Below are 14,867 nucleotides of genomic sequence, written 5' to 3'. Positions count from 1 at the left end.
TTTTTAAGTGAATGCCTGAAACTGTGAGCCCTGCACCTGCTGTAGCCAGCAAAGAATGCCACGTGTGTGGTCTCATTATGAAATGTTTACGGTTCAGGTTGCTTTAAAAACCTGACTCCAGTTTTAACTTAGTGTGTATTCCTGTATTTTATTCTTAAGCATTAAGACCTATTTTCAGCTGGTTTTCTTCAGACTTATGTCTTATTCAGTGGATGTGTGGTCTCATTCCACATACAGGAGAAGCTGCTCTGCATCTCTTAAGCTTAATCAAATGTAACTTTGCTCACTTGCTCTGTAAGGCTTTGTAGTAGCTGGGCAATGCTTGTATCTGGTGTGGGAAGATGGGCAGGTGCAGACAGCAAAGATTCCTTAGGTAGCCATCAGTGTTTCTTATTAGTGAAATATTACTCAGAAGATGTGCCTTGGAGGGCTGTTATCTGTAGAAAATGGTCTTGTTTTAAATCTCAGCACAAGCAGAGGCCGAGTAGTAGCCAGATTGAAGATGCTTGAAATGTCTGATTTCTTATGTGTGTACTGTTGGGATGTATATTTACCTGTCTTATGTTCAGCAGTGTGTAGAAATGATTGAGTTGCACTGAAATCTGTAGCGATGTTACCAACTAAAATGAATATTTTTTTCTTTTCCCATATAGGGGAGCTGATCCGTAAGGTGTTGGCTTTGCTTTGGTGGTCAGATGTTTTATCGTGACTTTCTTGGTGTCTCCCAGATTAGTGCATTGACGTTCCTTGTGTAGTCTCTTTTCCTTTCCCTTTCCCCCTTTGAATTTTAGACTAGTGTGGTACATCTGCCAGCGAAGATTTCTTGCTACTTAATGCATCATTTTTTTCAGAGCCGAGGATCAATGCCAGCGAGGACGTAACCATCCAAGTGTATGGTCAGGCTGCCATCACATTACAGTGTAACCTCACCACCAGTCCCAGCCCCCTCTCTGCCAGCTACTGGGTGAAGAATGGAGAAGAGATTCCTGGCACTAGAAAAATCTCAAACACTACAGAATATAAGTAAGTCTCCTTGAGAAAAATCTTGTTTGTTATGTTGGAGGATGTCAAAATCGGTAGAGTTGCAGCTTTGGAGTAGCTGTTGGGATGCTGGGTGCCTGTCTCAGTGTCCCAGTGGTCACACAGATCTGTGTTAAGGGCTTGACAAAAAGTGTGTTTGAATAGTGTTGGAATAACACAGCTGTCCTGTCTGGGTCACATAAATATAGCATCAAGTAGACTCAGTGGACTTTGTTATTATAGACTCATTTCACTCTAAACTCCTCTATTTCTTTTCTGGGTTATCTTTTAACACATGGACAAGTGCAAACACCAAGTCTAGCTTTCCTTCCCTCCCAGTATGTTGTGCTCTTATCTCTGTCCTCCTTATATCTACATGAAGATAAATTTTCAGCTGTGCACTCCAGCTGTACAGGAATAAATCACTGCAGTAGCAGTCAGCTGGTTTAGTCATTTTCTGACCTTGGAATGTGAGGAACTGTTCTCTGAGTGTTGTCAGAGCAGTACTTTGAAATGATACCAAATCTTGACTAAACTAGCAGAGCTCTATCACATGCTTCATGTCAGTATATCTGTATTTTCAGCATTAATATGTTCCACGTGTGTGTGTGTGTGTGCTCCAGATTTGTCTCTACTTCCCATCTAAGGGTGTGGAGGAGAACAGAATGTATATGGCCAGCTCTTCCATCCCTCTGTAGCTTGCATCGAACAGAAATCCTTCCAGGGTTTCTGCATTCCTGCAGTAGTACTTTCTAGCCATGGAGCTGGTGAGAGCACACAGAACATGTTCAGTGATGCCATCAGAGATCTGTTCTGTGCGTCTGATTTCCTTGCTTTTTTTCCCTCCCAAGCTTTCATTTCCTTCTCTTAGAGCTAGAATGGGTCTCAAGCTCAACCTTCTGTTCAGTGCTAAGCTAAATTGGGAAGCACTTAGGGAACATCTTAACCACCTGTGGTATTTCTCTTTAGAGAAACAAGACCAGTTTTGAGACTCCTATTTAGCTGTTATAAGCAGCAGCAAGAGGAGCAGGGTAAGGCCTGCTGCATTACAGCGCATCTGCTGTACCGTGCCTTGTCTGCTTGTGCACTCCCCTGGCTTCTCCATCTTTGCCACAGTTCTCTGGGCTCTTTACTGCACAAATGGCACAGAATTAAGAAATATCAAAGGTTCTCACTGCCTTGCCAAAGTGAAAATTCACCACAAAATTATGGAAGTTGTACTTGATTTTGAGCAAGCTGTGTTCATGCTGTTCCTTTTTACGTTTCTCTACACCCACCTGCATTATTTATTCAGTTTTTGCAGTTAAATACCCTAGTTCTGTAAATAGATGCTGTTAGATGCATAACCACGTACTCAGTATGACGTTTAGTGCTGCATCTGAGATTGAAAGGCTTTGCTTTATCTGGAGTTTAACTTGATGAGCAGCCTTATACAAAAGCACCAGCTGGAATGATGAAAAAGGCACATTGCATCAGGATTATGGAAACTCACAGGTTGCCAGAAACTACCTATCAAGGTTAACTTCTCTAAAATCTGTTCCAAGCTGGGGTTTGTTTTTTTTTTTCCTTCTGAATTTCTGTGTCAAGCAAAATTATTTGGAGTTTTCAATTCCTGAAGGAGTAGTAAGGTGAGCAGACTTGAGAAAGCCTCCCTGTTCTCAGTGGGTGAAAAGCCTGGTAGAGCAACCAGGGGCAGCTTGAGAATTTGGTAAATTAATGTTCAAAATGTAATCCTGAATTCCTCCTCTTTTTTAGTTTGCTTTACTGCATGTTGTGTTTTGAGGCTTTCTGTATCCTTTCTGAGCTGCATTTGATGTGTTCATGAACTTCTAGTTTGCTTTGTTTGTTTTTCAGATCCAGAAATACCAAATTATATAAGTGGATTAATGGAAACAGTGTCAAAATAGTAACAGTTCAGAGGTTATTTGACTTGAGCATTTACTCCATAATTAATTGCTTACGTTAGATTTCATTTCCTTTTAAAAACAGGTTTTGATTCTTGGTGTTTCAGTCACTAATATCTGTTGGTTTGCTATATATATATATATAATTTAGTTAGTTAGTTAGTACTTGAAGTTCAGTGCTGTTTGTGAAGCAGAAAGTCTCAGAATCTGTAGGTTAAACTACCCACCTCAAAGGTCCTGCTGCACAGAACAGCAGAAAGCACCTCTTTCCTGATTCTTCATTCAGAATTGATAAAGCTGCTCTTGTTGGGTGGCAGCTACAGCAGGAAAGCCCAGATTTAAGTGTAGCTTTTAATTAACAATGAAAAATGAGTAAGAATCAACTGTGGAGCGTTCTTTTAAACAGTGGGAAGCATCTGGAAGTGGTTCTGGTCATCCTGTGCTTTAATTCTAGAAAATGCTCTTCATCTGTGTACTTAGGAGGAGTGAAGTGGTGACTTCTTTCTTCATCAGTTAATTCAGGGTTGGGTAACAGATTGTAGAGTTAAACTGAATAAAATGTGTATTTGCTGTCTGCTGAAACGTTCATGAAAAGCTGGGCTCTTCCTGGAGCCGCAGGGCAGGGGGAAGCTGTTGGCTAAACACACTTGTTTCAGGCTCTTGTCTGTCTTGAAAAGTTTGCAGCTGCATCAGTTTACACTTGTAGCAATGCCATAAATCAATAAAGCTGTTCTGGGGGCTGCATCATTTCACCCTTCATAACGAAGTCTATGTAGAACAACAACAAACGTTGTTTCTCATCACTTCTTAAAAATTGACTAAAAAATGGTGACCAGAGTGCACTTCCTTAAATGTTAGAGCCTTTGACAGTTACAGAAATGAGGAGTTCTCTGCGTTCTGCCTCGAGCTTTAGGACAGCTTCATGCTGGAAATCTGCAGGTAGGTTTGTCCCATAGCAGCTGGGTGAGGACTTTGCCACCCTTAGCCAGCAGTGTCAGCGTGTGCTGCTGTTCAGAGCCAGTGCTTTTCCAGCCCAGCTGCCAGCTAAATTGCACTTATGGCTTTGATGTTAGATCATTCTTTATCACCAAGATAATCTTTTTTAACTCTGGAAAGTGGGTATTACTTTTATCTGAAAGGCATAAAGTTTGTAACTTTACATTTCCACTGATGACTCTGGAAAGTAAGTGCTGTAAAAGCAGTGGAGACTTGAGTGAAAGCACAGTGTCAGACTGGGCAGCTTTTTCCATGTGACTAAGCAGTTTCCATGTGTAATTAAATTCTTTTGCTACAGTGCTCTTCTCCAGGATTTTTGTTCATCTGTGTCCTTTTCACTTAATGTTTTTTTCTTAAAGCCTTTTGGATCACTGGGGAGAACTGCAACAATATTTTGTTTATTCATTATGGAGATGTAGGCTCTGTGTCACTTCACAGTGTGTTTCCATACTCCAGGATGTCTACTGTCAATAAAACTTGAACATACACGTAGAGCTTTGAAGTAATTCATTTCCACAAGCTTTTCAAAGGCCAACAAAAGATGGTGAACTGGAAGTTAGCATCATTTCAGGAATAAATTTTACTTTCTCATTTGTTGCAGCTACAGTTTTCTTATGGTTGGCTTACATCTGTTTTTACCTCTGCTTGCTGTTATTGCACAGACCTTTCCTAATTTTCTAAATGGCATTAGATTGCTCTTTAGCACCTTGCCTCATGAGCTGACCAGCTTTTGCAGAATATTCCATACCTACTTTGGCTCAGGGAAAACTATTAATGGAGCAGTCCCCTATCTGCTATTAAAAAGAATGACGTGAGATGACGACGTGCTTTGGTTGTTTTCTAGTTTATCTAGTTGGATGTGCAACAGTTCTTTTCAATGCAGGTAGAGAAATGTGACTTTCTGCCTATTTTCCATGCAGGCTGTAGTGAGTAATGATCGGAGTCCTTTGCTTTCAAACCAAATGCAGTTTCTCCAGCTCAGTTGGCACTGGCTTTCCAGGCTACAGCTCACCCTTTTTCAAGGTGAAAGACAGTTATTTTGAACAGACACATCTCTGCAGCACATAAAATAAATTGAATTTAATAGCTGTAATTTGTTAAAAGGTTAAACTGTGTGTGTGGGGGGGAGCATTCTTATCCTGTTCATGTTTGGTTGCTGACATGGTGTCTAACATAGCTCATGTGTTCTCTCCCTGTCTGCAGGATTTTGAAGCCCAGAGCAGAAGAGTCAGGGGAATACTTGTGCGTGTTTGTGTTTTCAAACTCTCCTGTAGCCAACGCCACTATAGAAGTGAGAGGTACCTTTTTTATTGTTGTTGTTTTCTTTTGTCTCCTCTCCCTAAAAGAGAAATGCTTTCACTGCCTCTGGCACTCGGTGTCTGTACAAGAGGACTGACTTTGTCCTTCCTTGCAAAAACAAATCTGTATGCAATCTTTGGTTATAATTTCAGAGGAAGTCTTGCAGAAAATCCCAGAGGTAAGATCTTACCATACAGAAATATGAACGTTGCTCTCATGGAGGGCACTGAGATACCTTCCAGTTTATGCTTCTGTGCTCCTTTGGCAATTCTGGCTATTAGGAAAGAGCGTGCCTGCCCAGCAGGACAAGGAGATGTCTCTCCACGAGCACAGACAGCTAGTTGTGCCTTCCTTCCTGTTTCTAACGGTGAATGAGGCCTCCTGAGTGAATTCAGTGTGCTTTGAATTTGTCTGCTCCAGAATGGAGAAAAAGTAAGAACCAGCATCTCACACGTGGCAGCTTGGATCTGGTGTATTGTAGGCTTTTGTCTAGAGACTATTTCAACTGCTGGGGAAGCCTAAGTGCCAGTTTGGACAGATGCCCTATACCAGGTTGGGGTTTTCATGTTTTTTTTTTTTTACGTTTTTTTTTTTTTACTTTTTTTTTTTTTTCCGTTTTTTTTTTTTACCTTTTTTTAGTTTTACTTTAGTAGTACGTACTTCGTATACTACTACGACCGAACCGTAAACGTTAAGTAGTAGAGTAAGAAGAAGAGAAGAATAGTAGTAGTAGAGTAGTAGATGTTTCTACAACACAATATATATTATTATAATAAATAAATAAAAAAAAAAGTGGGACAGAGTGAAGATAGTGATGTTCTGTACAGTGTTAAATTGCTGTTCAGTTTGTTCATCGAATAACTGTGGGAATTGCTGGACAACATTGTGGCTGTGGTCACTGCAGTGCAGTCAGTGGTTGTGTTCCTCTTAACGTCCTCTGGTGAGATGGAATTGATGTATTATGGCAGCACTGTTAGCCAAAGACAGATGGGATCAATCAAAAACTTGATTAAAAGTTCTTGCAACCAGCCTGTGTGTGTCTGGGGTTACACTAATGCTTGTTTTACGATGTACTGTAAATTTGTTTGGAATTTAAATGAGCGCTACTTACCATCTTCATTACATCTCCAGCTCAGACATAGAGATTCCTCTGTGCTGTTGGAACAGCTGTGGTGGGACACCTTTTCCCTGGGAGATTCTGGTGCCTCGTTGAGTACTGCATGGGCAGGTTCCTGAATGCAGTGTAAGGAAGTGGGACTAATTCAGCAGTCTGTGCAAAACGACCATGCACAGTAATATTATGAATCTCTTGGGAAATAAAGTCTCCTGAACTATACAAACAGTTTCCTCGGGAAGATAAATATTGCCACATAAATAAGCAATCCAATTGATGTTGCACCAAGAAAAGCTTGCTGACTTCCTATCTTGATTTTAAAATGCTTTTTAATGATCTCGCATATAATAATCTTTCACACTATAGCCAGCATGGTGCAATAGCTCTGCCAAGAAGAAGAAAATCTAGAATACGCATTCTTGTGGAAGTGCTGCAAGTTGCAGTTGGCCTAAGAAGGGTTGGGCATGTGACTTTTTTTTTTCTTTTTGCATTCTGCTCTTGCGCTGTCACTGCTGAATCTTTGAATATCTTAATTAAGATCTTGGTTCTTTCTGCCTTCTCTAGGCTGCTTTCAAGAGTGACAAACTGTTTCCAGAGTCAGGAAGCACAGCTTTGATAATGGATTGAATAAGACCCGTTCCAGCTTTGTATAATCTGTCAAAAGACCTTTTGGAAACCTTTGGTTTAAGGCTTCTCTGCTGTCCAGTGGCAGAGAGGTTTATGCAGGGACAGGGGATTGAAGATTCTAGAAAGAAAAGCCAATATATCTGATTGAACTGCTGGCGGTAAGGGCAGGAGGAGAATGATAATTAATCCTCCTAACCACTTTTCACAGGTAATTTATGTTTAAATACAAATGAGTAATCATCAGTTAAAAGTTAATGAGCACCACCCTGGAGGCATCACACCTGCAGCTTTGTTCAGCAGCTGAAACTCAGGGCCTTGGTAACGCTGTTCTCCAGCTCCTCCTTACAGCATCAAGAGTGTTCCTCCTTGGCAGAAGAGTGGAGGTTGTCTGAAGTGAGCAATGCCTTCCTGAGGTTTCTAAGCAACTTGGAAACTGGTGTTATATTGGTAAACTGGAAGTGTCTTTGTTGTCTAACTTGTGTTACATGGAGGTTTGGTGTAGCTATACACTGAGATTGCCTTTACAAAGCTCACTTTAACTCGTGCTTTAATCTTCCTGCAGTCCTAGCACTGCAGGTAAATTTATTATGCTTAGAGAGTATACTTCTAAGTTACTGTACCTGGAAGAGCCATGCAGCTAAACGTACAAGGGATCAGAATTATTCTCTTGGTTACAAAAGTCTGAATAATAGCCATCACAGTTGAAAGGCTTTTCTCCCATTCTGCAGAGGAGGTGTTCCTTACGATTCTTGCAGGTGGGTATAAATGTTTTGTGCGTTCTGCTAAAGCAGTTCTAGTTACCAAATCAAACTGATGTTCATACTACTTGATGCATGGAGATGCTAACTGTTGTTCACTGAGGCACGTGTAATGTGTAAGTGATGCACAAATCTTGTTGGGCTGTGCAGATGCTGTAATTTAATGCTTATCTGCATGTGTGGCCCTTAGAAGCGTTTGTGGACAAGCAGTTATAGACAAATTTGTTCACTTAATTGCTGCTTGTAATTGTATTGAAGTTCTGATGTGCTGATGCACATAGAAAAGATGGCCCTGAATACAAGAGTGCATGCGGACCAAAATAGTGACTTTTTGACAACTTGAGAACAACTCTAGCAAATGCCTTGCAGCAGATGTAGCCCAGGGTACACCAGTGCCATTTGCCTTTTATGTAATGTTGCCTGTTTTCTTCCTCCATTTTTACAAGTGCTGTGTAGGAAGAGGAGAGCACAGAAACAGGAGCATTGCTGTCTGGATGTAGGCTTCTTAGTTGCTCCCTTTCTACGCAGCGGAAGTACCTGCAGTGCTCATGTAGTGCTGTTGTAATACAGGAGCTCTGCACGCTGGAAGATTGAAAGCAAGCAGTGCAACTCTTGGATGAATTCTCTGCAATCTTACTGCTGTTATCAAGAACCTTGGAGAAGGAGGTGGAAACAAGTTTTTCTTGTTTTCTGATGCTCTGCAAGCTGCCATGTCCGGTACAGCAAAGCAGCAGTGAGAACCAGATGGTGAAGAGCATCCTTCCAGTCCTCTCTGGCTGCCCAGAAGCTGTGCAAGCACCAGAAAAGATATCGATGCAGTATGACTGGTGGATGGCATCTGCCTTCCCGTCCTTTCTTTTTGTGCACCTGGACAGATAGAGCTCTGTTGCTTTTTTTCTTTGTAGGCTTTTCTACCATCGTGATATCGTTCTTCTGGCCTCCTTCCTTCATCCCTTCTTTCTTTTGCACCCTCATCTTCCCTTGTCCCCATTTAGTTGCTATTTCTCAAGAGCAAGAGCTCAGAGCAGTGTGAGAACACAAAACGTACCAGTTTGTCCCAGTGCTTACTGTATCCCCAACTGCAGCTCAGCCAGAGACTCTGGCTTCACACCAACATCTGCATCCAGAATGTGAGCTGTCTGCTTATGCTGTGGCTCTAGCCCAAGCTGCATGTTGGAAAACCACTGGATGTTTCAGCAGCTTTGGAAGCTCTTTGTTTCCTGACTCCTGACTGTCTTAGGAAATCTCTGCAGCAGTTTCACAACACTGTACTAGAAGGGAAGGAAGAAATGGGGCGTTCTGTCAGCACAACTGCATCTTAAAACAGTCATTAAGAGGAAAAGGAAAATGCATGTCACGTTCTCCCATACTGTAGAACTTCTGGTGTCCTTGTTCTCTGCCCGGATTATGAAGGTGGATGTAGGTTTGAATTATAATGCAGAACGAGAAAACTTCCAGACACTTTTTACTAGGTCACCCGTAAGATGTAATAGTTTTTATGTGCAAGAATATTTTTAGGTGCTTTTGTCCTTGCTTTGGTTTTGTCTTTTAGTGGAAAACTTTGAAAGGGTTCTGTTATCTGTTAGGCATGTTAGTCCTCCCTTCTGTTTTAGTAATGCTAGCCATTAATATTTGGAAATCAAGGACTGAAATCCTTGTATATATGAAGAGGTTTGCATTGCATGTCTTGTAGGGGGGGAAAAAAAAACAAAAACAAGCAACACTTTCAGGTCTATATTAAACTACACCCCTTCTGAAAGTGCTGGTGAGTGCATTTGGTGCCTGTTGTGTAGCTGAAGTTTGAAGGCATGATGTGTACTTCGGCAGAGAAATTCTTTGTGTTGATATTAAAACTGTCAAAAGAGTGCTTATAAAGAGATTACCAGTGTTAAAAATGACTAAGTCTGTAAATAAATATAGGTTTAGTCATTTAAAACACATTTCAGACTTCATTTAGCTTAATGTAGCTCTCTCTGTTTTTGTGCTCTCGTATGCTGCTTCAAACAGGTCCTCTGATTTCCAGTACTGTTTTTTCTCCCAGTTTCATGATGAAAGAATTCAAATCCTTGCTTTCCTTTCATAGGGACATTAGCTTAGTTGCAGTGATGTGGGACCTGGCACAGCACGCTGTGCCCACGTGTGCGTTTTGCTGAATGCTGTTGCATAAAAGCTAAAGTGACATCTAAATCTTTTACAAACAAAATCCGCTTCGTTCTGCACTTTGTGTTACTGGCACTGGAGCAGGATGGTAAAAACCTCGACTAGAAAAGCTTCATAGGAAAAGGTTGCTCTGCTGCTAAATCTGTGATTGAGGTCAGCTGCAGCAATATTTTAAATGCAGTTTGTACAGCAGAAGGCAATTAACCAAACATTTTGATAGAATAAGTACTGGAAATGTCTCAGCTGTAGCTTGAAACCGACTAGCATCAGATGCCCTGAAATATTAATATTCAGTGTAATGCTCCCTTCAGACCGTACAAAAATAGTCCCTGCTCTAGCAGAGCTGGAAATGGCTGCTGTATAACTGTGCCCAGCATGGAAAAGGCACAGTGTGCTCTTGTCACCGATGCTGTCATTAGGATAACCTGGCAAAGATGTCCTCCTCTTAAATAGAATTCTCTCCTGGCTACAGGAGAACGCTGGGTCACCCTGCAGTAGAAGTAATGTGTCCTAGAAAGGTCTCCCTTCTTCGCATAGAAAAAGTGGGCCGGCTGCACCTTGTCCTCTGCACAGCTCTGCTAACAGCACCTTCAGCTGGGAGACAGCAGCAAAAACCCGAGTGCTGTCAAGTGGAGGCTGCGTGGGCCTTCGCTTTAAGCTGGTGAACCCTCTTTCTTCTTTTCCTAATGTAAGGAATTCGGCAGCCCTCAAGTGCTAAATCAGGGGCCGTTGCTTTGTCTCTTATGCTCTGCTTCTGCCAGCCTTCCGTTTTCTCCATCACCCGCAGCCAAGCCAAAGCCATGGGGAAGCCACTGAGCTGACCTAAGCAGAGTGTTGGAAGGGCAGTGCAGCTGCTCACTGCTGCTGGATGTACTGAAGGTGTAATGCAGCACACTTAACCCTAAAGCTGATTGATTTTCTGCTTTGAGATATTTGACATGAAAACTGGTTAGCATCCCCTTGTAACCAGACAATATCTGTCTGTCGCATATATTGGAAATTGTTAGCAAAGACGTTTGCCCATGTGGATCCTTACAGGCCTTGACGACGTACTTCTGTTGCTGTTGTATCACCCTGCAGGAAGATGGTACTATTTCTCCTAAGTACTGAGCATGTGACTTGTCAAACGTTTTCCCAGGGAGCTGTGGTGTAACTTTTGGGAAGGGCACGTCCAGCTGATGCTGCCCAGTTGCACAAGAGATGTTGCTTGTTTTTGCTTTGCGGCAGATCAGAACTGAAATGTTTAACTCTTCTGACTTGTAGCTGAGCTGTTAAGAAGCTGTGATCCCTCCCTAACCCTATCTGTAGGGTTTGCCAGTGGTAAAGGCAACTTTGCCTGAGTAGCCCCTTGGGATAAACTCCGGTGCCCAGGGTCTTTTCCTGGGGCTCTGAGCTTGGACTTTGACTAGATTAACAGATCACACAGCAGGCCACGTGTGGCATAATTAGCAAGCTAGAAAGCGAATGGGCTTTAAAGGTGGTCACAACGGCACAAAGCCATCTGCTTAAGCAAAGGTTCAGGTCGGGCACTGGATTGATCCAGTGTAATCCCTCGTGAGGCATTAGGCTGCAGTGGGCTGCTGCATGGAACCTGCTGCAGGGAACAGAGGGCCGTTATTTATAGACCAATCTGTTGAGAGTACCCTCTGCTGATGGTTAGGGCTGTGGTTTGCTGGTTATAACACTGTAGCCCTTATATACACACACGGTATGTATACAATAGATATTTGCATGTGTGCTGGATCAAACTGTTCTCTTGGGGAGATTTTGACTTTTGCTGCATGGTGCATACCCAGCTGCAGCATCACTGTGAGGCATAGCAGGCATGTTACACATCATGGCATGTTTGTGGCCTACATCTCCAGCTGCGAGGAATAGTGGCCTGATTCAGCTCTCAGAGCTTTGCATTAAGACGGAATTGGTGCAGAGCTCTGACACAACGGGCAGGTTGTAACCAGAATCCCCTACAGCTCTGTTTCAAAGCTGAAGATCCCCATAGAGCCCAGGGGAGATGAGGGTGTTCCTCCTATTCCTGCACTGGGCAGTGGTGCAGCCGTCTCGGTTTTGCGGGGTTTTGGCAGATCACCGAGTTCTGGCATTGAGACTTCTGCCTGAAGGATGTTCCTGCAGATATTCGCTTGAGGTGCTGGTTGGGTAGATGTGGGAATCAGCTTCCCTTCTTTAAGGTGGGCTTGGCGCTGGAAAGGCAGCAGCTCCCAGTCTCTTGTTCTCTGTTCAGAGCAGCTTAAAGTAATTACCTTCTCAGTAAACACCCTGTGAACACAGAGGTTTTGTTTTCTTCTGTAGCTATCCCTGACATCACCGGCCACAAGCGAAGCGAGAATAAAAACGAGGGGCAGGAGGCACTCATGTACTGCAAGTCCGTGGGCTTCCCTCATCCCGAGTGGGTGTGGCGCAAGAAAGTCAACGGAGTGTTTGAGGTAAGAGGCTGGGGGTCTTGGCATGCCTAGTTTTAGGAATTTTAGAAGTTTTATCCTTCCAAGGCCCCCTAATAAGGAACGAAACAACCACCTTGCGTTTGCTACATTCTTTTTCAGTTTTACTCTTGGGCTAGCAAGACTTAATACAAGGTTTTGGCAGTTAGCTCTGTTCAGTGGTCGTATTTCTCCAATGTGGCAATGAGATTGGTGAGCTGGAATTCTGATCAGCAATTGGAATAGCTGAAGAGAAGCTGGAGTCCTTCAGCCTGCCTGTTTTTGTTAGTGTATGACCTGCTGGAGAGCTAGTCATTTGCTCAGTAGATTGGAGGAAGGTAAAAAAAAAAAAAAAATAACTAAGCAGGTAGTAATGTGAATTCATTGTTCACTGTGAAGTGGGAGCTTACTTTTTCATGGGGCAGTGCAGTATGGGTGACCTGTCCTCTGCTGTGAGTCACCAGAGACCTGGTGCTCTGTAGGCTTCTTCAGACGCTTTCTTTCTGATGAAGTTATCTGATAAGTTCATTCACAGTTAGCTTTCAGGAAGGTCAAACATCTGTACTTTGTCTTTAAACGTATCAAGTCTGGAAGCCTTTTGTTCAAATGTAGAAACAATGTGAGGCCTTGAATTTCCTGTTCTCTGAATGTTCCTAAAATTTGGTATTTTTAACTGCTCTGTCCCCAAATCTGTGAGTAGTACGTGTGAAAACAACACAAATGCAAGACTTTAAGTCCACCATATCTTAAATAATGAGAAAATCTAATGTAATGTAGAATAATCTTAATCTGTGCTGCATTTGTGCTCGCCACCGCTGGCGTTTCCTGGTTGCTGTTGTTAAAGCAGGATAAGATACAGCATGTCAGTCAAGCTGATGTGGTTTTGTGTGTGTGTTTGAAGCACAGTTAATTTTAGGGAGAGGTACAGAATGGATGCCGGTAGCAGGCTCTGCTGTGGTGCTGAAGTATCAACCTCTTTGTCAGAATCCATCGTGTTTCTTCTGGTTTCCATGACGCAGAAACTGCAAAGCCTTGGCATTAGAACTCACTAAAGCTCTGTCTCTTCTCTTCTCTTCCACTTCTCTTCTTTTATCAGGACATCAACAACTCTTCTGGAAGATTCTTTATTTCAAATAAAGACAACTACACTGAGCTCAGCATCACGAACCTACAGATCAACGAGGATCCCGGCGAGTACCAGTGCAACGCAACCAACCAGATCGGCTCCACGTCCGTCACAACCATCCTGCGTGTCCGCAGCCACTTGGCTCCTCTCTGGCCCTTCCTGGGGATCCTGGCAGAAATTTTTATCCTCGTTTTCATCATAGTTATTTATGAGAAAAGGAAGCGGCCAGACGAAGTCCCAGACGGTAAGTGTGCTCAAAGCCGCTTGTAAGAGGAGGAAAAAAAGCAAAGCAAACTTACGGAAGCAGAAGCAGAACAGAGTGGGTCTTTGTGGCAGGAAGGATCATCAGCACAGTTCTTTCAGCTCTGAGCTCTTTGCCTTCATCTGCTCACTCTCCAAACACTAAACCCAGTAAGTGGAGAGGGTCTCCCAGACCTTGGACTGTGGGAGGGGAGGGGAATAACAACAGTATTTGTGAAGTATTTTGTTGCACGAGGTGGCTTTAGTGCCCCTGTCTCTTTCTCGCTGTAATCCTTCATGTCAGTCCCACAGAGCATGGGGCAGCATGGGGAGACGTGGAAATGCTCTGATCCCTGGTGGTGCCTGGGTCAGACACTGGGCAGGTTTTGGGAGGAAACATGGCACTGCAAGGGATTGGGACCACAGATGTTTAAAAAAAAAAGTCACATTTTCAAGGGGGTGGGTGGGGAGGTGGGAGGTAGGGCTCTTATTTTAGTGTGTAACTGAATTAGTAATGTATTTAAGGAATGCTCTGGAAACTACTGAGTTATATTTTCTTAAGATTAGCTTATTAGGTTCGGTAACAGTGATTAGCTGCAACTTCTTTGTGTACCAAACAGCCTGTTTTATCTTTTGAGCTTCTTCTGCATATCTTCCTTGGGGAAAAAGAGGCAGTTTGAAGCTAAAATGAGTATTTGAAAGAACCTCTTTGACAAAAATGCTTTCAAGTGACACCTAGTTGCTTACTACAGTGTTTATCAAGAAAACTTACCGAGGAATCCTTGTGAGAAACAGCTGGTAATGCCATCTTGCTTGCTGTAGGAACATGATGTGTCCAAATGAAGGAGCAGGTGCTGCAGTGGGGAACACGCTGAGTCAGTGCGGGGAAGCACTGAGTCATTGGGCTTTTCCTGGGTTGGACAAGCCCTGCAGCACCACAGATAGCTTCCAAAGGCAGCTGTGCTGTAGCTTGTGCAGCAGTGACTCGCTGTTGGGTTGCACAAGGGCTCAGGAGCAGCGCAGCAAGACGTTTGCCTTTTGGGATGAAACAGTGATCTGCTGCTTGTCGAGCTTGGGAAAAACAACGTCGCTGTTCCCAAGTTGTGTTTTAGCGAATGGAAAAAGAAATCTTACAAATAATAAATGCTCATACTTCGGCTGAGGCTTGGATCACTTCCATAGCTGATT

General features: G+C 43.0%; 1 protein-coding gene across 2 annotated transcripts in view; it reads left to right on the top strand.

Annotated features, from left to right (window-relative positions):
• NPTN (neuroplastin) overlaps positions 1 to 14,867 on the top strand; it is a 46,883-nt gene that overhangs the window by 22,876 nt on the left and 9,140 nt on the right. For both annotated transcript variants that reach the window (XM_010717167.3, XM_010717166.3), the window contains exons 2-5: positions 852 to 1,023; positions 5,124 to 5,218; positions 12,186 to 12,319; positions 13,410 to 13,683. In XM_010717167.3, the coding sequence (XP_010715469.1) occupies positions 852 to 1,023; positions 5,124 to 5,218; positions 12,186 to 12,319; positions 13,410 to 13,683 (675 nt within the window). The remainder of the gene's footprint in view (positions 1 to 851; positions 1,024 to 5,123; positions 5,219 to 12,185; positions 12,320 to 13,409; positions 13,684 to 14,867) is intronic.

Source organism: Meleagris gallopavo, chromosome 12 (assembly GCF_000146605.3).
Source record: "Meleagris gallopavo isolate NT-WF06-2002-E0010 breed Aviagen turkey brand Nicholas breeding stock chromosome 12, Turkey_5.1, whole genome shotgun sequence".
In the NCBI taxonomy this organism is placed as follows: Eukaryota; Metazoa; Chordata; class Aves; order Galliformes; family Phasianidae; genus Meleagris; species Meleagris gallopavo.
The sequence above is the reverse complement of the archived record's forward strand: the minus strand, read 5'-3'. Positions and strand labels throughout refer to the sequence as shown.